This window comes from Oncorhynchus gorbuscha, linkage group LG01 (assembly GCF_021184085.1).
Source record: "Oncorhynchus gorbuscha isolate QuinsamMale2020 ecotype Even-year linkage group LG01, OgorEven_v1.0, whole genome shotgun sequence".
Taxonomy (NCBI): domain Eukaryota; kingdom Metazoa; phylum Chordata; class Actinopteri; order Salmoniformes; family Salmonidae; genus Oncorhynchus; species Oncorhynchus gorbuscha.
This window is the reverse complement of record NC_060173.1, coordinates 58,589,022-58,616,376: the sequence shown is the minus strand read 5'-3', so window position 1 is coordinate 58,616,376 and position 27,355 is coordinate 58,589,022. Positions and strand designations below refer to the sequence as shown.

The 27,355-nt window shown below is 42.0% G+C and overlaps 1 protein-coding gene across 2 annotated transcripts in view; it reads right to left on the bottom strand.

Moving 5' to 3' along the window:
* The window catches only part of LOC124012376 (forkhead box protein O1-A-like), a 62,623-nt gene extending 49,273 nt beyond the window's left edge, over positions 1 to 13,350 (bottom strand). For both annotated transcript variants that reach the window (XM_046325969.1, XM_046326053.1), the window contains exon 1: positions 12,463 to 13,350. In XM_046325969.1, the coding sequence (XP_046181925.1) occupies positions 12,463 to 13,059 (597 nt within the window). In that variant the 5' untranslated portion in view covers positions 13,060 to 13,350. The remainder of the gene's footprint in view (positions 1 to 12,462) is intronic.
* Positions 13,351 to 27,355: the final 14,005 nt, after the last annotated feature.

Here is a 27,355-nt window from a genome sequence, read left to right as displayed (position 1 = left end):
GGGACGGGCGAGCAGGTGCGGGTAGTGATCGATTGAATAGCATGCATTTAGTTTTACTTGCGTTTAAGAGCAGTTGGAGGCCACGGAAGGAGTTTTGTATGACATTGAAGCTCGTCTGGAGGTTAGTTAACACAGTGTCCAAAAAGGGGCCAGAAGTATACAGAATGGTGTCGTCTGCGTAGAGGTGGATCAGAGAATCACCAGCAGCAAGAGCGACATCATTGATGTATACAGATAAGAGAGTCGGCCCGAGAATTGAACCCTGTGGCACTCCCATAGAGACTGCCTGAGGTCTGGACAACAGGCCCTCCAATTTGACACACTGAACTCTATCAGAGAAATAGTTGGTAAACCAGGCGAGGCAATCATTTGAAAACCAAGGCTGTCGAGTCTGCCAATAAGAATGTTGTGATTGACAGAGTAGAAAGCCTTGGCCAGGTCGATGAATACGGCTGCACAGTAATGTCTCTTATCGATGGAGGTTATGATGTCATTTAGAACCTTGAGCGTGGCTGAGGTGCACCCATGACCAGCTCTGAAACCACATTGCATAACGGAGAAGGTATGGTGGGATTCTAAATGGTCAGTAAACTGTTTGTTAACTTGGCTTTTGAATATCTTAGAAAGACAGGGTAGGATAGATATAGGTCTGTAGCAGTTTGCTTCTAGAGTGTCACCCCCTTTGAAGAGGGGGATGACCGCGGCAGCTTTCCAATCTTTGGGAATCTCAGACGATAAGAAAGAAAGTTTGAACAGGCTAGTAATAGGGGTTGCAACAATTTCGGCAGATAATTTTAGAAAGAGAGGATCCAGATTGTCTAGCCCGGCTGATTTGTAGGGGTCCAGATTTTGCAGCTCTTTCAGAACATCAGCTATCTGGATTTGGGTAAAGCAGAAATGTAATTCAATATGGTTTTTATTTCATTTTAGTTCGTTTTTTTTTATTCAAAGATAATAGCTTCAGTATACTTTAAGTTTTTCAAACAGGTTTCTTAATTATTTTATTTCAATTTACTAAATATTTTATTCATGATTAGTTTTAGATGCAGTTTTAGTGTACTATAATAACCTTGGTGGGGCGTTTTATTTAAAAAGCACAAACAAGCCGTTAAGGAATGTCTTTGGCGAACGTCGAGGAGAACTCTTCTATGACGAATCACCAAAGCAATGCTCTTCTTGTTATTCTGCAATATCCATTGGGCTCTCTCATTGCTCTTTCTCTCTCTAATCTTCCAACCACACACTTACAGCAGTCAATCACCCTAGTCCAGGGGCTATGTGTAGCCTATCAAGCGTCTCCGAGTAAGAATGCTGATTTAGGATTATTTTTGCCTTTAAGATCACAATGGATAAGATGATACGGACAGGGGGAACCTGATTCTAGATCAGCACTCCTACTCTGAAATGCTTGATACATGTGGCCTCTAGTCTGATCCCAAGCCTGCTCTCATCTCACAGTGCTGTAGTAAAGGAGACAACTTCCTGTGCCAGCGTTACGATAGCTCTTATTGAACTGGCCTAGTGCCAGACCAGCTCCGCTGAGGCTTATGGTACTTTTACAACTGTCTAGTCTAGTGCAGTGTCACTGTCTGCTGTTCACGTGTGACCCAACACTAAGTGGAGAAATAGAGCTGAGTGAAGCGTTCTCTGATTGCCTGGATGTCTGTAAGACACCACAACAAACTCAGAGCGCTGTAGAATTGACAACAACAGGGAATTGTGTCATTGTGTCCACGGGAGTCATGCAGTGCATTAGGGTGCCAATAACCTGCAGTGCATGCCAAATCTTTCCGTGACCAACTCGGAACACACAAGCTCACTCACTGTTTGTTGTGCTTCTCTTGTCCTACAACGTGCATCGACCGATAGTGTGTTTTGTTTTGTTTACTTTCAGATAAGTCTGCTACGGGTTTCTCTCTCTCTCTAGTTCTCCGACAGAGTTTCTAGAACTTGTTAGTTTCGAAAGAAGTCACTCAAATGAGTGACAGAGAGGAGGGAGGCCGAAGCACGTGCTGTATCACTGGACAGGGGGGAATCTCTCCACTCTCTTCCCTCACTCCTCTGGAATGTAAAAGTTGCTGGGGTACCAAGGTTCATCCAGCAACCAGCCACATCAATGCTGACTGTTAAACATTTGCACAGCCACCAGCAGCAGGGTATTTTGCTACACAAACAGTGCTGTTGAGGAATATGGACAGGTACACAGAGTAATACATTACTAATATAAACAGAGGTGTTTTTGTGTTAAGAGTTTAAAAGGAACCAAACATTCAGGATTGACACACAAACAAACCATAGCATCATGGACACTGTGTCTATAGGCATAGTTAAATTGGGTCAAAAAGGATTATGTGAGAAAATATAGCATTGATTCTGCTTTAGAAGGACAGTAAATGCAATATTCTGAAATAAAATGTGCATTCAGTATAGGTGGTGTAAATGACTTTGGGACATGTCTTTAGCAAGTCTATTATGATGGAGAGAAACTATTCTTCAGTCTTGGCTGAGCTGAGTCCATCATAACGAAATGCAGGACTGAAAAGAAGACCATAATACAATAGCCTTTCTATACTAGAGGGGAACCTCCGAGCAGGGATTCTCAAACTTTTTAGGGCCGAGGACCCCTTTTGTGACAGCAAATTCATCAGGGACCCACTCATAGAATTACAATAACTTTGTCAGTGCACGGAAGGACGAACCAAGTCTCAGGCCCTGGAAGGAACATTTTAAAAGCGGCTTCTGGGCAAGGCTGATTTTTTCTCTCGCAATTTTCAAGCTAATTTCATGCAATTCTAAACATTTTGTCATGGGGCAGAGACATATTTTGTTGTTGCAGAATTGAAGCTAATATCCTTCAATTCTACACATTTTGCCATGAGACAGAGAGAAGACTTTGCTAGTCTCTCTTTCTTCTCTCTCTCTCTCTGTCTATTCATTCTCTCTCTGTCTCTCTTCCTATTTCTTCTCTCTCTCTCTCTCTCTGTCTCTCTCGATTTCTTCTTCTCTCTCTCTCTCTGACACACATACCCACAGCTAAAGCTTAAAAGTGGATCCAAAGAAACATCCCATGACCGCATGGAACATTGACACTGACCTTTAACAAGGAGAACGAGGGCAAATGGCAATAACTGTTACGTCTTGAAACACACCTCTGGAGTATCGCAGGTAATTCCAGGTCATCCTCTATTTTTAGCCTGAAGAAGGGAGGGGGTGCCTGGCGTCCATAAGAGTAACATAACAGACTCGAGACTGATACGCAAAAACTTCAGCTCTGTAGTGAAGTGAATGAGAGGCAGTTCTAAACACACAGTTACCTGTGCCTGTGAGTAGGCCTCCATTCCTGTCCACAGATTTGGCTTTAAGCAAACAACCATTTATAAAGGCTTTATTGTACATTTTATTACCATTCGTTTTTTGAATGATTTTTGAAGCACCCAAGTAGTACATTTGAATAGTTAATGAATGCTCTATGAAGCACTTATGATGAGCAAGTTGGTTCGCCTATAATGGAGAAACGTGTTCTACACAGGAAAGGATCAGCTGTGAGAAATGTGTAGACAGAATCAACTAGATATAATAGGGAATTGTCTTGGCTCAATTCAATCTATTTCCATCTGCTGTGATCAGAGTGTTTCACATCCCTGAGAATACACTTCAGCTTTGAGAAACGAGTCAACTTCTCTGTAGTTGTACTGCTGCTGTTGTTACGTTGAGGTTCCCCTGAAGACTACCATTATTTCTAGTAACATAATGTCACGCCCTGGCCTTAGTATTCTTTGTTTTCTTTATTATTTTGGTTAGGTAAGGGTGTGACATGGGTGATGTATGTTTTTGTTCCTGTCTAGGGGTTTTGTATGTCTATGGTGAGTTGCCTGTGTCTGCACTTGTTTATATATAGCTTCACGTTCGTTTTATTGTTTTGGTAAGTTTGTTAAGTTTCTTCGTTTCATTAAAGAAGATGTATTCTCATCACGTTGAGCCTTGGTCTCATCCATTCAACGGACGTGACACATAATTATCAATGTTGGGGTCAATTCGGAATTTCTACATTAAATTCAATCAAAACAATGAATTGATCCCACACCACAGTAAGCAGAACTTGAATTGAATTTGAATTCAAGGAAGTAGAATATAATTCCAAGCATTTCAAACCAATTCAACATATTTTATCGAAGGGATATATGCCACTTATTAATGCAAAGAATACACATACCCTTTCAAATATTAGTTTGTTTACAACTCAAAGATATCAAACAGTATTTTTCTTTGTCATGAGATGTTTGATCCAATGAATTCTGATATTTTTAAATAAAGTGCATTCGGAAAGTATTCAGACCGCTTGACCTTTTTCACAGTGGTATGTTACAACCTTGTGCTAAAATTGATTAAATCGTTTTTTCTCCGTCATCAATCCACACACAAAACCCCATAACGATGAAGCAAAAACAGGTTCAGAAATTTTTGCAAATGTATAAAAAAATCCTAAACTTAAAAATCATATTTACATAAGTATTCAGACCCTTTACTCAGTAATTTGTTGAAGCACCTTTGACAATGATTACAGCTTTGAGTCTTCTTGGGTCTGATGCTAAAAGCTTGGCACACCTGTATTTGGGTAGTTTCTCCCATTCTTCTCTGCAAATCATCTCAAGCTCTGTCAGATTTGATGGAGGGCGTCGCTGCACAGCTATTTTCAGGTCTCTCCAGAGATGTTCGATCGGGTTCAAGTCCGGGATCTGGCTGGGCCACTCAAGGACATTCAGAGACTTGTCTCGAAGCCACTCCTGCATTGTCTTAGCTGTGTGCATAGGTCGTTGTCCAGTTGGAAGGTGAACCTTCGCCTCAGACTGAGGTCCTGAGCACTATGGAGCGGGTTTCATCTAGGATCTCTCTATTCTTTGCTCCATTCATCTTTCCCTCGAACCTGACTAGTCTCCCAGTCCCTGCTGCTGAAAAACATCCCCACAGCATGATGCTGCCACCACCATGCTTCACCATAGGGATGGGGCCAAGTTTCATCCAGATGTGACGCTTGGCATTCTCTGGTCTGATAGTTTAATCAGACCAGAGAATCTTGTTTCTCATGGTCCACGAGTCCTTTAGGTGCCACTGTGTTCTTGGGGACCTTCAACGCTGCAGAAATGTTTTGGTACCCTTCTCCAGATCTGTGCCTGAACACAATTCTGTCTCGGTGCTCTACGGACAATTCCATTAACCTCATGGCTTGGTTTTTCCTCTTACATGCACTGTCAACTGTGAGACCTTATATAGACAGGTGGATTCCAATCAAGTTGTAGAATCATCTCAAGGATGATCAATGGAAACAGGATGCACCTGAGCTCAATTTCCAGTCTCATCGCAAAAGGTCTGTTTACTTATGTAAATAAGATATTTCTGTTTTTCATTTGTAATACATTTGCGAACATTTCTAAAAACCTGTTTTCGCTTTGTCATAATCGGGTATTTGGTGATGATTGATAAGAGAAAACATGAATTGAATCCATTTTTTAGAATAACGTAACATATATATTTCAAAATAAGTAAGGAATTATCAACTATTATAGACAACTGAACCCTCAACATGACCACTTTAATTATTTCAAATTGTTTTAGGAGAATGACTTTTAAAAATGACCTTATACTACATGTCAAAATAAACATTACTAAGGCGATAAGTCATTTCAATTTCATTGAATAAAAAATGTAACTTCTCTTATATGTAAAGTCCCCTGTTTTGGGTTCTGGTACAGAACCCAACCCTTTAAAATGTATATTTGGACACCATAGTTCGAAATTGATTGCATTGAGGGGTAGCCCTGATTCTCACAGACACAGGAGTATGTCTCTTCTGCCTATGTGAAGCAGGATGTGAAATCTGACACTACTTGAAGCTGGGATGTCCCTCGTACCATTTCATTGGCTCTTCCGACTGTCCCATCAACTCCTGGATGAAATCTACGTCACAGCCACTAACAACATATATGCCGTGAATCCGTACACCGTAGCGCAGCAGGCTAGAGTGGTTTCGTCGCTGTAGCTCATTCAGAGATGGATTTCATGTCAGTAATCTAAAATAATTCATTGATTTGAAACAAAAAAAAACACTTTCTGTTTGTCATAGATGGAAGAGATGAATATGAAATGAAAGATCAGATCAGGCCGAGTGATGCAACGGTGTAAGGCGTCACTACAGACCCGGGTTCTGTCCAGGGCAGTATCACAACCGGAAGTGATCGGGAGTCCCATGGGGCAGCGCACAATTGGCCCAGCATCGGGGAAGGGTTTGGCTGGGGGGGCTTTACTTGACTATTCGTGCTCTAGCAACTCCTTGTGGTGGGCTGGGTGCCTGCAGGCTGACCTCGGTCATCAGTTGAATGGTGTTTCCTCCGACACATTGGTGCGCCTGACTTCCGAGATAGGCGGGCGGGTGTTAAGAAGGGCAGTTTGGCGGGTCATGTTTCGGAGGACGCATGACTCGACCTTCGCCACCCGAGCCAGTTGGGGAGTTGCAGCGATGAGACAAGATCGAAATTGGGGAGAAAAGGGGGCTGAAAAATATATATATATATTTTTTTAAAGATTACTTAGATATCTGTGAGACGTTTACAGCAATGGGGGCAGACATTTTGATCAAGAGAGAACTTTAGAAAATATGCACATTTTCTCTAACGCTAAATATACAAATATGTATTTTACAGTTATAAAGAAGATGAAATCTTATAGGTAGTTGTTTTATAAATTTAATATACTAAAAAGATATGAGTCATTTCAAGCCTTATTCATACAGATTTGTTGAATAGGAAATAAATAATATTTGTATCATGTTTGTACTTGAGCTTTTGTCCTCAAAAGTGACTACACCTCAGCAATTTATGAAAATAATTACCAGAAAGGTGAGATTTGAACCTATTTATTGTTTATGGCCCTCTCATGATAAATAATTACTTTTGGGGATTACGTAGATTACATTTTCAATTACATTTAAAAGGTTTTAATTCAAATTCAAATTACGTTTCCTGTGGGGTGTGGTCAATTCAAATTCAAGAACTGAAAAAAAAGAGCAATTTCCAACTCAATTCAGAATTACAATGTAATTATCATATATGCCTCTTTTATCCAAAGTGACTTACATGCATGCATCATATTTTTACGTATATGGGTGGTCTGGAAATCAAACCCACTCTCTTGCTGTTGCAAGCGCCGTGCTTTACCAACTAAGCTAAAGATGACCATCTAGCTAACCATCATGGTAAACCAGAGAGTTATAAAGCAGGAAGAATGCTATTGATCCCTGGTCAGGCTGGTCTAATCCACACCTCTGAATCTGTGATTCCTAGTAGCAGACACCAGACACACTGAGGCCCCACAAGACTTAATACGTCAAACTGATCATTAAATCACAGGACAAACTGTGACCTCACAGGCTATTGTGAGTGTACGGGGCATGTTAGCAGGACTTGCGTTACAGGGAGGTCAGATGACTTCGCTCAGATTAACGTGACGGCATGGTAACGTTTTAGGTGCTGCTTTAGGTCTCAATGCTGGTGTACCCTGGTAGCCTAACGGTTAGAGTGTTGGTCCCATAAATGAAAGATTGCTAGATTGAATCCCTAAACTGACTAGATGAAAAGTCTGTTGATCTGCCCTTGAGCAAGGCATTTAACCATAATTGCTCCAGGGTTGCTGCCAATAATGGCTGGTCCCTGGTTTTGACTCCACTATCTGAGGGTGTATTTGGCGGAGTAGGATACGTAAAAAATACACTACACTACACTACACACTTGTACATGTGTCAAAGTCATTCTGCTGAGTGTCTGTGGATTTTTGTTCCTCCCTTGTACTTGATTGATAAATTAAGGTCACTAATTAGCTGTATCGTCCTGACCTTTATCAGAGGAATGGACAGAATATCATCAGATCGCAGGCACCACACTCAGCTTGACAAACACAGCAACTTGGAATAGGCAGCCGGTCAGAGATGAGAGGAATGACGTTTCTTACAATATCAGTGTTCAAATGAAAGCCAGTCATTTTTATCACTTTATCACAGAGAAGTTCAACATGAAAGCACGAATGCATTTTTGGTTGCGGGTTAGGCTAGTCTTTTATTGTTTCATGCATGGCTTTCTCCCAATCAAACTGTGAATGTGACAGAGTTCTATCTCAAAAGGTTGTTTTAATAGCCTAAAAATGTACGGTAGCAATGGGACTAATAACGAGAGAGAACAAACCATATCAATAGTCTATAGAAACATTTAATGACAAGTTTAATCAAGTTTAGGCTTAATAATGACCCAAGCGGGCCGGGAAAATCCCTTCACGCAAGGTTGAAAACTAAATGGCCAATAATCTATCCTCCTACTAGGCCTATCATGAAATCTTAAATTAAAGTTAAAGTTATTAACAGTATCTTATTTCCCAAATATTCTATCCTAAGGTGTTAAAAAAAAGGTCTATAGCCTAAGCCTGAGCATAGACTATTCTCAATTGTGGATGAACATGAGAATAGACAACATCGCTTTCATGCATTTGATTTATCAAGCTAGAATTTTGTTTTGATGACACTTTTGACGTTTTAAATGTTTTAAAGTCAGTGTGTTGGTTTGATTCTGGATGGCCAGATAGTTGGCAAAGATTACAAGAAACTGCCATGTGAGGAATTGTAAGTGACTTGTTTAAGCTCGTTTTATCGTGTTCTTGATTCCATGTCTTTTGAGGTGTTTTGACTTGATTTCATGTCATTGCTAATACGGCTCAAATTTCCCATATAGCTAACAGTTACAATGTATTTGAGAGACACAAGTGCAAATTGTGTAAATGCATTTATGTTTTCAATAAACATCGGCGATGAAACATAGTTTACAGGTTGTCAACCATTTAAGCCAACCCTTTCCAAAACATAGTTTACAGGTTGTCAACCATTTAAGCCAACCCTTTCCAAAACATAGTTTACAGGTTGTCAACCATTTAAGCCAACCCTTTCCAAAACATAGTTTACAGGTTGTCAACAATTTAAGCCAACCCTTTCCAAAACATAGTTTACAGGTTGTCAACCATTTAAGCCAACCCTTTCCAAAACATAGTTTACAGGTTGTCAACCATTTAAACCAACCCTTTCCAAAACATAGTTTACAGGTTGTCAACCATTTAAGCCAACCCTTTCCAAAACATAGTTGCGCACACATCGGTTTCGTTGCTAAACAACCAACCTGTCTATGGTGTTTGTATTGCAAACTAGTGAGAAGAAATGTGCCATATGCAATGCATTCAGAAATTATTCAGACACCTGACTTTCTCCACATTTGGTTACGTTACAACATTATTTTTAAATTGATTTAATTAATATTTTCCCTCATCAATCTACACACAATACCCCATGATGACAAAGAAAAACGACTTAGTGACATAGTGAAAACAGGTTTTTAGAATGTTTGCAAATGTATTACAAATAAAAAACAGAAATAACCTATTTACATAAATATTCAGACCCTTTGCTATGAGATTCGAATTGAGCTCAGGCGAATACTGTTTCCATTGTCCCTAGAGGTCTGGGACAGGATTGTGTCGAGGCACAGATCTGGGGAAGGGTACCAAAACATTTCTGCAGCATTGAAGGGTCCCGAGAACACAGTGGCCTCTATCATTCTTAAATGGAAAAGGTTTGGAATCACAAACACTCTTCCTAGAGCTGGCCTCCCAGCCAACCTGAACAATCGGGGGAGAAGGGCCTTGGTCGGGGAGGTGACCAAAAACCCGATGGTCACTTTGATAGACCTCTAGAGTTCCTCTGTGGAGATGGGATAACCTTCCAGAAGGACAACCATCTCTGCAGCACTCCACCAATCAGGCCTTTATGGTAGAGTGGCCAGACGAAAGCAACTCCTCAGTAAACGGCACATGACAACTTGCTTGGATTTTGCCAAAAGGTACCTAAAGCACTCTCAGACCTTGAGACCTGACCTGAGCCCTAGGACCATGCCCCAGGACTACCTGACATGATGACTCCTTGCTGTCCCCAGTCCACCTGGCCATGCTGCTGCTCCAGTTTCAACTGTTCTGCCTTACTATTATTTGACCATGCTGGTCATTTATGAACATTTGAACATCTTGGCCATGTTCTGTTATAATCTCTACCCGGCACAGCCAGAAGAGGACTGGCCACCCCACATATGCTCTCTCTAATTCTCTCTTTCTTTCTCTCTCTCGGAGGACCTGAGCCCAAGGACCGTGCCCCAGGACGACCTGACATGATGACTCCTTGCTCTCCCCAGTCCACCTGACTGTGCTGCTGCTCCAGTTTCAACTGTTCTGCCTTATTATTATTCAACCAGGCTGGTCATTTATGAACATTTGAACATCTTGGCCATGTTCTGTTATAATCTCCACCCGGCACAGCTAGAAGAGGACTGGCCACCCCACATAGCCTGGTTCCTCTCTAGGTTTCTTCCTAGGTTTTGGCCTTTCTAGGGAGTTTTTCCTAGCCACCGTGCTTTTACACCTGCATTGCTTGTTGTTTGGGGTTTTAGGCTGGGTTTCTGTACAGCACTTTGAGATATCAGCTGATGTACGAAGGGCTATATAAATAAATTGGATTTGATTTGATTTGATTTTGAGAAACAAGATAATCTGATGAAGCCAAGATTGAACACCTTGGCCTGAATGCCAAGCGTCACGTCTGGAGGAAACCTGGCACCCTCCCTACGATTAAGCATGGTGGTGGCAGCATCATGCTGTGGGGATGTTTTTCAGTGGCAGGGACTGGGAGATTAATCAGGATCGAGGGAAAGATGAACGGAGCGAAGAATGTAGTTAACCTGCACAAGAGCGCTCAGAACCTTAGATTGGGGTGAAAGTTCACCTTCCAAAAGGACAATGACACTAAACACACCAACAAGACAACGCAGGAGTGGCTTTGGGACAAGTCTCTTAAATGTCGTTGAGTGGCCCAGCCAGACTTGAAACCGATCGAACATCTCTGGAGAGACCAGAAAATAGCTGTGCAGCAACACTCCCCATCCAACCTGGCAGAGCTTGAGAGAATCTACAGAGAAGAGTGGGAGAAGCTCCCCAAATACAGGTGATTTGTTTAGAATTCAAGGCAGCATGGCTCCCACTGCATTCAGCAGCAATACGCCATCCCATCTGGTTTGCGCTTAGTGGGACTTTCATTTGTTTTTCAACAGGACAATGACCCAAAACACACTTCCAGGCTGTGTAAGTGCTATTTGACCAAAAAGGAGAGTGATGGAGTGCTGCATCAGATGACCTGGCTTCCACTATCACCCGACCTCAACCCAATTGATATGGTTTGGGATTAGTTGGACCGCAGAGTGGAGGAAAAGCAGCCAACAAGTGCTCAGCATATGTGGGAACTCCATCAAGACTGTTGGAAAAGCATTCCAGGTGAAGCTGGTTGAGAGAATGCCAAGAGTGTGCAAAGCTGTCATTAAGGCAAAGGGTGGCTACTTTGAAGAATCTCAAATATAAAATATATTGTGATTTGTTTAACACTTTTTTGCTTTCTACATGATCCCATATGTTATTTCATAGTTGTGGTGTCTTCACTATTATTATACAATGTAGAAAATAGTACAAATTTAGAAAAAACATTAAATTAATAGGTGTGTTCCAACTTTTGATGGGTACTGTATGTAAATGTGTTATTTCGGGGTTTATACATTTGCAGAAATTTCTAAAGACCTGTTTTTGCTTCCTCATTATGGGGTATTGTGATGTCATCATGGGGTATTGTGTGTAGATCGATGAAAAAAAACGATTTAATCCATTTTAGAATGAGGCTGTAACGTAACAAAATGTGGAAAAAGTCAAGGGGTCTGAATATTTTCTGAATGCACTGTATTGGCTCCATTATTCTATGGCTGAGCTGAGTTGAGCAGTGTGTCCTTTTGTTGGATGATATGAAGTATGCCGCCATCAGAGGCTATTTCTTGTATAGCTTGATATTTACATTTGGTATATACATTTGGTGAAAATTGTTTGTCAAATTCGGTGAATAGCCTATGTCACTCTGGTTGTTGGAGTTATATGTTGTATGATGAACTTGGGCTTCATCAAGGTTTATTTGTGAGTAAATCTGGCTTTGATAAAATAGACAATGCCTAACCAGCCACCGACCGCACCGTACTCACTGGGTGAGACCACGGGACCATGTACATGCAACAGGTGGGGGGAATATCAGCCCTTCATAGTTATACACAATTTGGTTATTGTCTTTTATCACTGCTCCGTGATCCCCAGATACTTCTATCTATCCATGACGCTGCACTGCAGGACATTGTGGCACCCAGTGAATTAATGAAGTGGGACATTCTTGGCATTAAACCTCGTAATTGTATTGACTTGAAAAATTAAACAGGGTTTATTACAAAACGATTTGGTTATAAAAATAGGCCTACATAATGGTATATAGATATCACGTAAGAACTGAGAAGTATTCCTTACCTTCCAACCTGCTGAGCTATTACTGTCTCCTTTATCCTTAAAATATGGCACGCTCTTCACCATCCAGTCATAGATCTGAGACAAGGTGAGTCGCTTCTCCAGTGAGCTCTCTATGGCCTTGGTGATGAGGTCCGCGTAGGACATATTCCCCCACGCGTTCCGACGCGACGAGCTGCTTTTCCTCTGCACGGCTGCGGCGGCGGCCACCGAATTCGACCCGTTGGGGGATGAGACCGGGGGCACCTGTTGCTGGTGCGGCAGCTGAGGACACGGGTGCTGCTGATGATGCTGTAACTGCTGTGGATGTTGTTTCTCCTGCTGCGGGTGTATGCAGTTCCTCTGGCACTGAAAATCATTGCACAAAACGAGCGGTTTCTGATCCTCCGGGTAGTCCTCTGACTCTTCTAAAAAACTGAGGTTACTGATGTATTCGACAGGCTCCTGTTTGACTGAAGGCGCCGGTGAAGATGTGTTTGAGCAGGCGGGTTCGATGAACTCTGGTCGAGGCAGAGGCCAGGTGCATGACCGGGGCCTCGAGAGTGGCTCGAAATCCGGGTCTATATCAACCAACTGTTGCGGCAGTGGTAAATCTGCCATCTCTAAAGTAAACGGACAAATAGCTCAACTGTCACATAAAGACACTCAATGAATCGTCCAGTCCAGGCACCAAATGTAAAAGTGTAAAAAGCGTCGTCACTTCTTCATGAACTCTGATAGAGGGCACTAGTTGAAAACCGGCTATTTTTGCGATGATGGAATAAAAAATACAACTCACTCTGGATGTCCTTTATCTAAAACTGCGCGGTTACAGGCAAAGTGTATCGGTGTTCTGTTCGTAGTGTCTATCGCGCCTGAATGTCGTTGTCTACTGTCAATCACAGATCTATTACGTTCGTAAATCCTACGAAGTCAACTGGTAACACCCACTAAGACCTTGAGTGACAGTCAGCGGCCACCAATGGTATGTGTATAAGGTAAACAGGACTTGGTTTTGACATAATACATGTTTCTGTTCTTATTCTAACGTGAACAATATTTCCCTCCCTGAAAACGGGGGCCAGAGCAATGAGTTAAAACGTTTAAATATGGAAAATGCTGAAGGAAGAGCAAGCGGGTCAGAGCAATGTGTTTTCGAGTTATGTCTGTCAAAACATGTTTTGGCTACTTCTTAGGGGAAAGTTGTCTGGCGTGTCAATGTTAAGTACAGGCCTAAGATACTTTATATAATGTTGGACAAGCCTTGGATTTATAAAATAATTAATGACATCTATATACTATTAACTGTTATATTTTCTTTATTATATATAGCTTATAAATGTAATAAACATTTTATAGAATGGTATATATAATAAACAGTTATAACACATAGCATGGCTGGAGTTTTACAATGTCTTCGGCAGTGCATGGCCAGACGAACCAGTTCTTAGGACCAGGAAAGGAAGATTTTAAAAGCCCACATCTTGGCATAAGAGAGATAATGTTGCCGTTTTCAAGCTAATTTCCTGAAATTTTACAAGCCTCTGTTTTAGTAAAAAGCTGAGGGATGGGCCTGGAGGATTATAAACACTCAAATTCATAAACAGAACAATGGATGCAACGACTGACCATCCCACGATAGCAAAATTATATTTTTTAACAATGTTTTGAGCCTATACAGTGTTTGTTTACATTTACAAGCTTACAATTTGGGTTCTAATGGGGTACTACAGTTGAACAACGCTCATGAGGCAACTCAGGACTTTAGCTTTACATTAAATCAAAAATCTAATTTTATTTGTCACATACACATGGTTAGCAGATGTTAATGCGAGTGTAGCGAAATGCTTGTGCTTCTAGTTCCGACATTGCAGTAATAACCAATGAGTAATCTAACTAACAATTCCAAAACTACTACATTATACACACAAGTGTAAAGGGATAAAGAATATGTACATAAAGATGAGTAATGAGTAATGAGTAATGGTACAGAGCGGCATAGGCAAGATGCACTAGATGATATCGAGTACAGTATATACATATGAGATGAGTATGTAAACAAAGTGGCATAGTTTAAAGTGGCTAGTGATACATGTATTACATAAAGATGCAGGAGATGATATAGAGTACAGTATATATATGTATACATATGAGATAAATAATGTAGGGTATGTAAACATTATATTAAGTAGCATTGTTTACAGTGGCTCGTGATATATTTTACATCAATTCCCATCAATTCCCATTATTAAAGTGGCTGGAGTTGAGTCAGTGTGTTGGCAGCAGCCACTCAATGTTAGTGGTGGCTTTTTAACAGTCTGATGGCCTTGAGATAGAAGCTGTTTTTCATTCTCTCGGCCCCATCTTTGATGCACCTGTACTGACCTCGCCTTCTGGATGATAGCAGGGTGAACAGGCAGTGGCTCGGGTGGTTGTTGTCCTTGATGATCTTTATGGCCTTCCTGTGACATCGGGTGATACAGCCCGACAGGATGCTCTGATTGTGCATCTGTAGAAGTTTGTGAGTGCTTTTGGTGACAAGCCGAATTTCATCAGCCTCCTGAGGTTGAAGAGGCGCTACTGCGCCTTCTTCACGATGCTGTCTGTGTGGGTGGACCAATTCAGTTTGTCTGTGATGTGTACGCCGAGGAACTTAAAACTTACTACCCTCTCAACTACTGTTCCATTGATGTGGATAGGGGGGTGTTCCCTCTGCTGTTTCCTGAAGTCCACAATCATCTCCTTAGTTTTGTTGACGTTGAGTGTGAGGTTATTTTCCTGACACCACACTCCGAGGGCCCTCACCTCCTCCCTGTAGGCCGTCTCGTCGTTGTTGGTAATCAAGCCTACCACTGTTGTGTCGTCCGCAAACTTGATGATTGAGTTGGAGGCGTGCGTGGCCACGCAGTCGTGGGTGAACAGGGAGTACAGGAGAGGGCTCAGAACGCACCCTTGTGGGGCCCCAGTGTTGAGGATCAACGGGGTGGAGATGTTGTTACCTACCCTCACCACCTGGGGGCGGCCCGTCAGGAAGTTCAGTACCCAGTTGCACAGGGCGGGGTCGAGACCCAGGGTCTCGAGCTTGATGACGAGTTTGGAGGGTACTATGGTGTTAAATGCTGAGCTGTAGTCGATGAACATCATTCTCACATAGGTATTCCTCTTGTTCAGATGGGTTAGGGCAGTGTGCAGTGTGGTTGAGATTGCATTGTCTGTGGACCTATTTGGGCAGTAAGCAAATTGGAGTGGGTCTAGGGTGTCAGGTAGGGTGCATTAATGGGTTAAGAACATAAACTGTATATATAAAATATAATACAATGTAATATTATTTAACACCCTCTAAACTTATTCCACGGATAGTTTGGCCAAAATGTGTATAATATGTTGTTGTTCGATATATTCATAAAAAAAGAGAAATGTACACATTCTTAAAAAGCCTATATACAGAATATACAGTTGAAATCAGAAGATTACATACACCTTAGCCAAATACATATAAACTCAGTTTTTCACAACTCCTGACATGTAATCCTAATAAACATTCCCTGTCTTAGGTCAGTTAGGATCACCACTTTGTTACAAGAATGTGAAATGTCAGAAAAATATTAGAGAACATTTATTTCAGCTTGTATTTCTTTCATAACATTCGCAGTGGATCAGAAGTTTGCATACACTCAATTAGTATTTGAGTAAATTGCTAAATTTAGCTCAAACGTTTTGAGTAGCCTTCCACAAGCTTCCCACAATAACTTGGATACATTTTGGCCCATTCCTCCTGACAGAGCTGTTGTAACTGAGTCAGATTTGTAGGCCTCCTTGCTCGCACACGCATTTTCAGTTCTGCCCATAAATGTTCTATAGGGTTGAGGTCAGGGCTTTGTGATGGCCACTAATATACCTTGACTTTGTTGTTCTTGAGCCATTTTGCCACAACTTTGGAAGTATGCTCGGGGTCATTGTCCATTTGGAAGACCCATTTACGACCAAGCTTTAACTTCCTGATTGATGTCTTGAGATGTTGCATCAATATATCCACATAATTTTGCTCCCTCATGATGCCATCTATTTTGTGAAGTGCACCAGTCCCTCCTGCAGCAAAGCACCCCCACAACATGATGCTGGTACCCCCGTAATTCAAGGTTGGGATGGTGTTCTTCGGCTTGCAAGCCTCACTCATTTTCCTACAAACATAACAATGGTCCTTTGCTGTTGTTCTGGGATTGATTTGCACTTTTCGCACCAAAGTACGTTCATCTCTAGGAGACAGAATGCGTCTCCTTCCTGAGCGGTATGACGGCTGCGTGGTCCCATGGTGTTTAAACTTGCGTACTATTGTTTGTACAGATGAACGTGGTACCTTCAGGTGTTTGGAAATTGCTCCCAAGGATGAACCATATTTGTTGAGGTCTACAATTTATTTTCTGAAGTCTTGGCTTATTTCTTTTGATGTTCCCATGATGTCAAGCAAATAGGCACTAAGTTTGAAGGTAGGCCTCTAAATACATCCACAGGTACACCTCCAATTGACTCAAATTATGTGAATTAGCCTATCAGAGGCTTTTAAAGCCATGACATCATTATCTGGAATTTTCCGAGCTGTTTAAAGGCACAGTCAACTTAGCGAATGTAAACTTCTAACCCACTGGAATTCTGATACAGTACATTATACGTGAAATAATCTGTCTGTGGACACCAAGAAACTTGAAACTTTCGACCCACTCCACTTCAGTCCTGTCGATGTTAATGGGGTCCGGTTCAGCCCTCCTTTTCCTATAGTCTACGATCAGCTCCTTTGTCTTGCTCACATTGAGAGAGAGGTTGTTGTCCTGGCACCACACTGCGAGATCTCTGACCTCGTCCCTATAGGCTGTCTCGTCGTTTTTGGTGATCAGGTCTACTGTTATGTTGTCAGCAAATGTAATAATGTAATAATGATGTTGGAGTCGTGTTTGGCTGGTGGGTGAACAGGGGGTACAAGAGGGGACTAAGCACGGACCCCTAAGGAGCCCCCGTGTTGAGGATCAGCGTGGCAGATGTGTTGTTGTCTACTCTTACCACCTGGGGTCAGACCGTCAGGATATCCAGGATCCAGTTGCAGAGAGAGGTGTTTAGTCCCAGGGTCCTTAGCTTAGTCATGAGCTTTGTGGGCACTATGGTTTTGAACACTGAGCTGTAGTCAATGAATAGCATTCTCACATAAGTGTTCCTTTTGTCCAGGTGGGAAAGGGAAGTATGGAGTGCGTTTTAGATTGCATCACCTGTGGATTTGTTGGGGGGGGTATGTGAATTGGAGTGGGTCTAGGGTTTCTGGCATGATGGTGTGATCAACCTTCAAACCTTTCTCTTTCTTGGGCACAGTGACTATGGTGGTCTGTTTGAAAAATGTTGGTATTACAGACTTGGCCAGGGAGAGGTTGAAAATGTCAGTAAAGACACTTGGTCCGCGCATGCCTTGAGTACACCTCCTGGTAATCCGGCTTTGTGAATATTGACCTGTTTAAAGGTTTTGCTCACATCAGCTAGGGAGAGCGTGATCGCACAGTCATCCAGAACAGCTGATGCTCTCATACATTTTTCAGTGTTGCTGGCCTCGAAGCGAGCATGAAAGGCATTTAGCTCGTCTGGTAGGCTTGCGTCACTGGGAAGCTCTCGGCTGGGTTACCCTTTGTATTCCATAATAGTTTTCAAGCCCTGCCGCATCCGACAAGCATCAGAGCCTGTGTAGTAGGATTCAATCTTAGTCCTGTACTGACGCTTTGCCTGTTTGATGGTTCGTCTGAAGGCATAGTGGGATTTCTTATAAGCGTCCGGATTAGTGTCCCACTCCTTGAAAGTGGCAGCTTTAGCCTTTAGCCCGGTGCGGATGTTGTTTCCCAACCATGGCATCTGGTTGGGAAATGTACATACGGTCACTGTGGGGACGACGTCGTCGATGCACTTATTGATGAAGCCCGATGACTGAGGTGGTGTACTCCTCAATGCCACTGGATGAACCCCGGAACATATTCCAATCTGTGCTAGCAAAACAGTCCTGTAGCGTAGCATCCGCGTCATCTGACCACTTATGTATTGAGCGAGTCACTGGTACTTTAGTTTTTGCTTGTAAACAAGAATCAGGAGGAGAGAATTATGGTCAGATTTGCCAAATGGAGGGCGAGGGAGAGCTTTGTATAAGTCTTTGTGTGTGGAGTAAAGGTGGTCTAGAGTTGTTTTCCTCTGGCTGCATGTGACATGCTGGTAGATATTAGGTAAAACAGATTTAATAAGTTTTCAGATTTAATACGTTTTTAATGCCCCGTTGGTAGGATAGTCTTAACTTCTCTAGGGTAGGGGGCAGCATTTGGAATTTTGTATGAAAAGTGTGTCCAAATGAAACGGCCTTCTACTCAGGCCCAGAAGATGGGATATGCATATAATTAGTAGATTTGGATAGAAAACAACGTTTCTAAAGTTTCAAAAATGGTTAAACTAATATCTGTGAGTATAACAGAAGTGATTTGGCAAGCGAAAACCAGAGAAAAAGTTTTCTATTCAATGCCATTACAGTATCCTTTGACTTAGGACTCAAATTGCAGTTCTTATGCCTTCCACTAGATATCAACAGTCTTTAGAAATTGTTTCAGGCTTGTATTCTGAAAAATGAGAGAGTAAGAGCAGTGTGAATGAGTGGAACCTGCTGTGTCACAGACCTTTTTCATGTGCGCTACCCAGAGAGTGCCTTTCTTGTTAACCTTTTATATTGACACCGTTATGTTCCGGTTGAAATATTATCAATTATTTAGGCTAAAAATAACCTGAGGATTAAATATAAACATAATTTGACATGTTTTTATGAACTTTACGGTTACAATTTGGATTATTCATCTGTCTGTTGTGACTGCGTTTGAGCCTGTGGATTACTCAAGAAAACACGCAAACAAAACAGAGGTTTTCGGATATAAAGGGAGACTTTATCGAACAGAAGGAACATTTTTTGAATAAACGAAGGTCTTCTGAGTGCAACCATATGAAGATCATCAAAGGTAAGTGATTAATTCTCTCTCTATTTCTGACTTGTGTAACTCTTCTACTTGGCTGGTTACTGTTTGTAATGACTTGTCTGCAGGGGGTATGTTCTCAAATAATCGTAAGGTATGCTTTCGCCGTAAAGTATTTTAAAAATCTGACACCGTGGTTGGATTCACAAGAAGTTAATCTTTAAACCTATGTAAAATAGTTGTATCTTTTCTGAATTTGTATAATGAGTATTTCTGTATTTGAATTTGGCGCTCTGCAATGTCACTGGATGTTGGCCAGGTAGGACACTCCCACATACCCTAGAGAGGTTAATTGTAGATCGTCCAGTTTGTTTTCCAATGATTGCACTTTGGCCAATAATACGGAGGGTAGTGGTGGTTTACCTACTCATCTGCAAATTCTTACAAGGCACCCCGCCCTCATCCCCCTTATTCTCTGTCTGTTCTTCTCGCTGATGACAGGGATTTGGGCCTTGTCTTGACAAAGCAGTATATTCTTCGGGAAGTGAGTATTCGCTGGTCCGATGTCCAGAAGCTCTTTTTGGTCATAAGAGATGGTAGCAACAACAACAATGTACAAATTGAGTTATGAACAACGCAAAAAACTAACAAAATAGCACAGTTGGTTAGGAGGCTGTACAACTGCAGCCATCCCCTCCGGTGCCAGTTACCTACATAAGCACAATTAAACACTGTAAAGGTTATGAAATCATTACCTGATTTGTCTGCGGTTATAAAGGAATACACACATATACATTATCCTCCATACAGAAATATGGTTTGCTACAGTAGAAACTATATAACACAATATACAGAAACTATTATGATATAAGATCACATACTTTGATGGGAATGCACACATGTCCAAAGTGTTTGAATAAGGTAAACAGCAATGAAGGCAATGTGTGCGCCAACTAGAACATGCGCCAGGGGGAAAAGTTCATGCGGGTTCTAACTGGGGGTGTGTCTGCATACTTGACCTGGGGAAACACTGAGGGACTGCTTGGGCTCGAAGAGAGTAGTTTGCCCGGCTCATCTAGCTAATCCTGTCCTTACATTAGCATAGCATGCCTCAAAAGTGAATTGGCTGCCCCAGTAAAATGGGGTACTTTTATGTGCATTAATGAGGCAGAAATCCTCATTTCAAACTGTTGTTTGAAAATAAAACTGCTGTTTGAAAACAACTTTAAATTGGTAAATTGAAACAGCCTATAGATCATTAGCAGGCAGCATGCCTTGGTTTGAGGGCAGTGCAGGATAACTGTTCGGTTGCGTAACAATCACATTTTGAAACAGTGAGTGCATTCTGACATCAAGCACATAAAAAAAACTCATGCTCTCAGACCTTAAGAGATGGATTACATTATAATAATACCCATCTGCAGGGTCAAACTTGCATGAAATTGAATAAATACCATACCGATGGTTAATAAATTAACCAATTTTTGGGTAATCCAAGGGAAGGCTTGGGATGAGCATTTAGGAACTCATACTTTTGTGTAAGTCTTATTAAAGCTATAAGAGTGTCAGTGCTCTAACTCAGCATCTGTTGACATTACAATTGAACAGATTCACCGGAATGACATTTACTATCATGGTTGGTCCTCCCAAAAAAAACGACCTGCAAGCGACTACCCTAATAAGCCACGCCTCCAGTCTTCTGACCTGAGCAGGGCATGGTAATGAGCTGTTTGTAACCCAACTGGCTGGGTCAAAATAACCCAACTTGTGTTCTGTCCAATATTTAACCAAATGAGGTTTTTTTTTAACCCAGCATTTTTTAGCAATAAGACAGCAAGAGGAAGTACAGGAAAGTTAAAAGAAGGGAATACATTTAGCCTGTTTCCAGATCTGTTTGTGCTCTTGCAAACTCCATTGCTCAAAACAATTGTTTTGGCATGACAATGAGTGACAAGGAGTTGGCATGATAGCGCAAACAGACTTGAATACAGGGGACTGACTCAGAGAATTCAGTAAGCATAAAATCTTTCATAGGGCCTAACATTACCACTGCCAAAGAGCAATTACCTGAGCACACTGTCTGACCATATTATCCTGTCTAGACTCTAGGTCCCAAATGGCACTCTATTCCACACTACTTTTGATCAGGGCCGATTATGGCTCTGGTCAAAAGTAGTGCACTATGTAGGGAATAAGTTGCCATTTTGGACACAACCTGCCATACAATTGGTACCTGTCCATCCTTGTGACTTCTACTGCCCTCACACAGGCAATTACACCATTGGCTAAAACAGGCAATCTGTGTCGGACATCTGAACCTGTATCTGCCTCTGGTCCTTAAACTTGCACACATACACCAGTGTACAAAACATTAGGAACACCCCTTTTTGCACTCAGGGCATGGATTCTAAAAGGTGTCGAAAGCGTTCCACAGGGATGCTGGCCCATGTTGACTCCAATGCTTCCAACAGTTGTGTCAAGTTGTCTGGATGTCCTTTGGGTGGTAGACCATTCTTGATACACATTGGAAACTGTTGAGCGTGAAAAGCCCAGCGGCATTTCAGTTCTTGACACACTCAAACTGGTGCGCCTGGCTATGTCATGGAAAGAGCATGTGTTCTTAATAGTTTGTACACTCAGTGTAGTATTTGGTCCAATCCCAAGTGGACCCCTAGAGTCTACACCCTATGCACTTGTAGAGATCTGAGAGGAGGTGATTAGTATAAACAATATAGTGAAACTTCAACCTAGCCTGTCAGACAACAAGATGGAACTATTACCGTATTGGAGGCATTACCATGCCCTAAGCTCTCTCCTGGCCCCTTACACTAAGTCTGAATTTGTCCTGCTAGATGACATAAACTGGGACATGCTTAAACCACCTGACCAGGTCCTAAAGCCATGGGACTCCCTAAATCTTTCTCAGATTATTACCAATTCCACAAGGTATGACTCCAAACACCCAGAAAAAACTATTCTACTGAAAGTTATCCTCACAAATAACCCTGATAGGTATCAGTCTGGTGTTTTCTGTAAAGACCTTAGTGATCACTGTTTTACAGTCTGTGTAATGGCTGCTCAGTGAAATGACCTGTCCTGATTTGTCATAGACTCTTGCTAAAAAACTTAAATGAGCAAGCCTTCCTTCATGAACGGGCCTGTAAAATGGTATAGAATCAGCTTGAGCCCCTCTGTTGAAGATGCTTGGACCTTCTTTTTAAGGAGCAGTCCTCTCTCTGTGGGTCTAACCCAAGAAGTTCTGGAAAACGGTTAAAGATCTGGAGAATAAACCCTCCTCCTCACAGCTGCCCATCTCACTTAAAGTTGATGATGTGATTGTTACTGACAAGAAGCACATGGCTGAGCTCTTCAATCACCACTTCATTAAGTCAGCATTCCTATTTGACTCAGCCATGTTTCCTTGCCTGTCCAACATTTTCTCATCTCCCACCCCTTCTAATGTGACTAGCCCTGATGCTCCTCCCTCTTTTTCCCCTGCCCCGCTACAAAGTTTCTCCCTGCAGTCAGCCACTGAGTCCGAGGTGCTAAAGGAGCTCCTGAGACTTGACTCCAAAAAAAACATCTGGGTCAGATGGTTTACACCCTTTCTTCTTTAATGTTGCTGCCCCTATCATCACCAAGCCTATCTCCAACCTTTTTAACCTGTCTCTCCTTTCTGGGGAGGTTCCCATTTCTTGGAAGGCAGCCACGGTTCGTCCTTTATTTAAAGGGGGAGATCAAACGGATCCTAACTGTTATAGGCCTATTTCTATTTTGCCCTGTTTATCAAAAGTGTTGGAAAAACTTGTCAATAATCAACTGGCTGGCTTTTGTGATGTCTATAGTATTCTCTCTGGTATGCAATCTGGTTTCTACTCAGGTTATGGATGTGTCACTGCAACCTTAACTTCTTGACGCACCCATCCCGTTAGCGGGATCATTCGATGTCACCGGCTTTCTAGCCATCGCCTCTCCATTTTTCCATTGTTCCATTTGTTTTGTCTTGTTCACTGCACACCTGGTTTACTTTCCCCAATCACACTGCATGTATATATTCCTCTGTTCCCCCTGATGTCTTTGTGTGAAATTGTTTGTAATACGTGTTTATTGTTGACGTGCCAGACTGGTTTGCTTATACCGTGTTGTTCACGAAGATGTTTATTGTTAAACATAAATTATTGTGACTGTTTTGCTCATTTTGTACTTTGGTATATTGGCTGGAGGTTGTGACGCATTTGCGTCCGTCTGTTGGTTTCTCCTGCCTCAATAAAGTGTGCGCCTGTTCACAACTCTCTGCTCTCCTGCACCTGACTTCGCTGCCAGTACGCACACACCTGACAAGAATGTAATTGACTCTGCAGCAATACCTTGCCCCGACAAGAAAATGTTTCCCTGTCAAGACGAACAGTGACACTGCCTGTTGAGGACATTGCAGAGAATATGGAACAACAGTTGAAAGACAAGTTAAAGGATTTCACCTATTTCTTCTTGGCCCTGGTTGAGAGCAGTGATGCAAGTGACACGGTGCAGTTGTTGATATTCTTACGAGGCATAACCCCAGACTTTGACATTACAGAGGAGCTTGCTTCAGTGCAGTCAATGAAGAGCACAACCACAGGGAAAGATTTATTGGAGGAGATGAATAAGTGTGTTGCAAAAGTTTTCGAGTGTGACCAATGATGGGTGCTCAAACTTGACAGGGAGAAACGTTGTCCTTTTAAGCTGAGCTGAACCCAGATCAGAAAATGATTTTCCTGCATTGCATTATTCATCAGGAGGTGCTCGGGTAAATGTGTTCTGAAAATGAGCCATGTTGTGGATACAGTCACTAAAGTGGTAAACTTCAACTGGTGAAAGAGGAAACAACCCTCAAAGCCCCAGAGATCTAGGGGAACACTACAGGAACGCCTTACGTTCGGACCGACAGAGAGACCCCGAGGAGAGAGGGTCGATACACAAACAATCATACGACGGTCCAGGAGATAAAAGCATCATCTTTAAACCACAGGCAATTTGTCTCACTGTTGGAAGAGACAGAGTCGGGTCATGCAGATCTCCCCTACCACACAAACGCGAGATGGCGGAGTTTGGGGAAGGTGCTTAAAAGGGTCTGGGACCTGAATTTGGAGATTGTTGAGTTTTTGCAAATGAGGAAAATATGTGGATTTCCCTCAACTGCAAGATAAAGAATGGTTGGCTGATTTTGCCTTCACCGTGGACATCATGTCCCTCATGAATTAACTGAATTCCAAACTACAAGGGAAGGGCCTTTTTGCTAATCAGATGTACAGCCTTGTCAAAGCCTTCAAGGGAAAATGACTCCTCCTGACCCGCCAAGTAGAAGCCAACAATCTCACCCACCTTCAGACACTACTAGTCTGTTCCCTATCAGATGACCTTCCGACACTACTAGTCTGTTCCCTATCAGATGACCTATTGACACTACTAGTCTGTTCCCTATCAGATGACCTACTGACACTACTAGTCTGTTCCCTATCAGATGACCTACAGACACTACTAGTCTGTTCCCTATCAGATGACCTACAGACACTACTAGTCTGTTCCCTATCAGATGACACTACTAGTCTGTTCCCTATCAGATGACACTACTAGTCTGTTCCCTATCAGATGACACTACTAGTCTGTTCCCTATCAGATGACACTACTAGTCTGTTCCCTATCAGATGGCACTACTAGTCTGTTCCCTATCAGATGACAACAATCTCACCCACCTTCAGACACTACTAGTCTGTTCCCTATCAGATGACAACAATCTCACCCACCTTCAGACACTACTAGTCTGTTCCCTATCAGATGACAACAATCTCACCCACCTTCAGACACTACTAGTCTGTTCCCTATCAGATGACAACAATCTCACCCACCTTCAGACACTACTAGTCTGTTCCCTATCAGATGACAACAATCTCACCCACCTTCAGACACTACTAGTCTGTTCCCTATCAGATGACACTACTAGTCTGTTCCCTATCAGATGACACTACTAGTCTGTTCCCTATCAGATGACACTACTAGTCTGTTCCCTATCAGATGACACTACTAGTCTGTTCCCTATCAGATGACACTACTAGTCTGTTCCCTATCAGATGACACTACTAGTCTGTTCCCTATCAGATGACACTACTAGTCTGTTCCCTATCAGATGACACTACTAGTCTGTTCTCTATCAGATGACACTACTAGTCTGTTCCCTATCAGATGACACTACTAGTCTGTTCCCTATCAGATGACACTACTAGTCTGTTCCCTATCAGATGACACTACTAGTCTGTTCCCTATCAGATGACACTACTAGTCTGTTCCCTATCAGATGACACTACTAGTCTGTTCCCTATCAGATGACACTACTAGTCTGTTCCCTATCAGATGACACTACTAGTCTGTTCCCTATCAGATGACACTACTAGTCTGTTCCCTATCAGATGACACTACTAGTCTGTTCCCTATCAGATGACCAGCGGGAGAAGTATACATCACTGCTGCGTGTTTTGAACAGTGAGTTTTCTCGTAGTTATGAGGATTTCAAAGTGTTGGAAAATGACATGCGGTTGGTTTCCTCTCCTTTCACCTTCAATGTGGATAACGCGCCAATTGACCTACAACTTGAGCTTATCGATCTTCAATCGGATGCTGTGATTGGAGAACTATTCAAAACAGTGTCACTGACGAGGTTCTAAGCATCTCTCAATGAACAAAACTTTCCAAAGATTAGGAGTCATGCTCAGAAGTTGTTTGTACTGTTTGGATCAACCTATGTATGAGAACAGACATTTTCAGTGATGAAATATAACAAGTCAAGGCACAGATCATTTCTTACTGACTCTCACCTCTCAGCAATCCTGCACATAGAGACGTCAGAAACTATACCTGACTTCACTGCTCTAGGCAATGCCCATCAGAGACTTCACTCCTCACACTGATTGAGTATTTTAAATGCAATGTTGAGCTCTTTCTTGTGTTTTTGTGCATACCCGTAAACAAGAGTTCTGTCCGTGGTGCTGATTGCACAGAATACTCTTCCCTCTGTGTAGTTCATTGCATGTTTAATAATGAAAATACCTACCAAAAGGAGAACATGGATGTGGTTTATTTCTGTGCATGTTAAAAAAGTAAAATAAGTAGCATATCTGGATGTGATTTACAGTAGATATATCTGTCAACACAGTCATACACATGATGTATAATCCTGTAATATGATTCTGGCCCACGGTGGCAAAAGTATATTCTAATGTGGCCCTCCATGGAGAATAATTGCCCAGATCTGGTTTAGGGAGTAGGGTCCCATTTGGGACTGGGCCTCTGTCTTTCATGGAAAATTGAGCACAAGTAGAAACGGGATAATGTGCGGTCGTGACTCAGCAGTGGATGACAGAGAGCAGCAGAGCAGTCACTTCAATAGGGAAAATACTGCCACCTTGTGGGCAATTCACATATTACCTTTTGTGACCGAAACTGAATGGCATAATTATTGTGAAATTATTTTTCACATGTAACATTTTGACATGAAAAGGAGGTTGAAAAAAACAAAGAAAGCAAATTCCTACTTATAGTCTTGTTTTAAAAACACATTTTGTAGTTCCATTGTGTAAGATGGGTGGAAGAATGAGAATACTTGGCATATGATCAATGAAAGGGAGTTGCTTTGCTTCCTAAAGAAAAGTCATACCCCAAACCTTATTCTTACCACACTTGCATGTTAATGGTGCTACAACATAATTATATTACAATACCTTAGGAGGGTGAATACGTTGTAAGATGTCCATTTGACTTCTAAAAGACAGGATACATATATAGTTTCAGGTGATAATCAGTTATTTTTTGTTTAGTTACCTCAACGTGTTTCTGTAACGTTACGGTAAACTTGAACTGCAGAGCAGCTAGCTAGCTAAAAGCTAGGCTAGGTTGAAGATACCATTGTA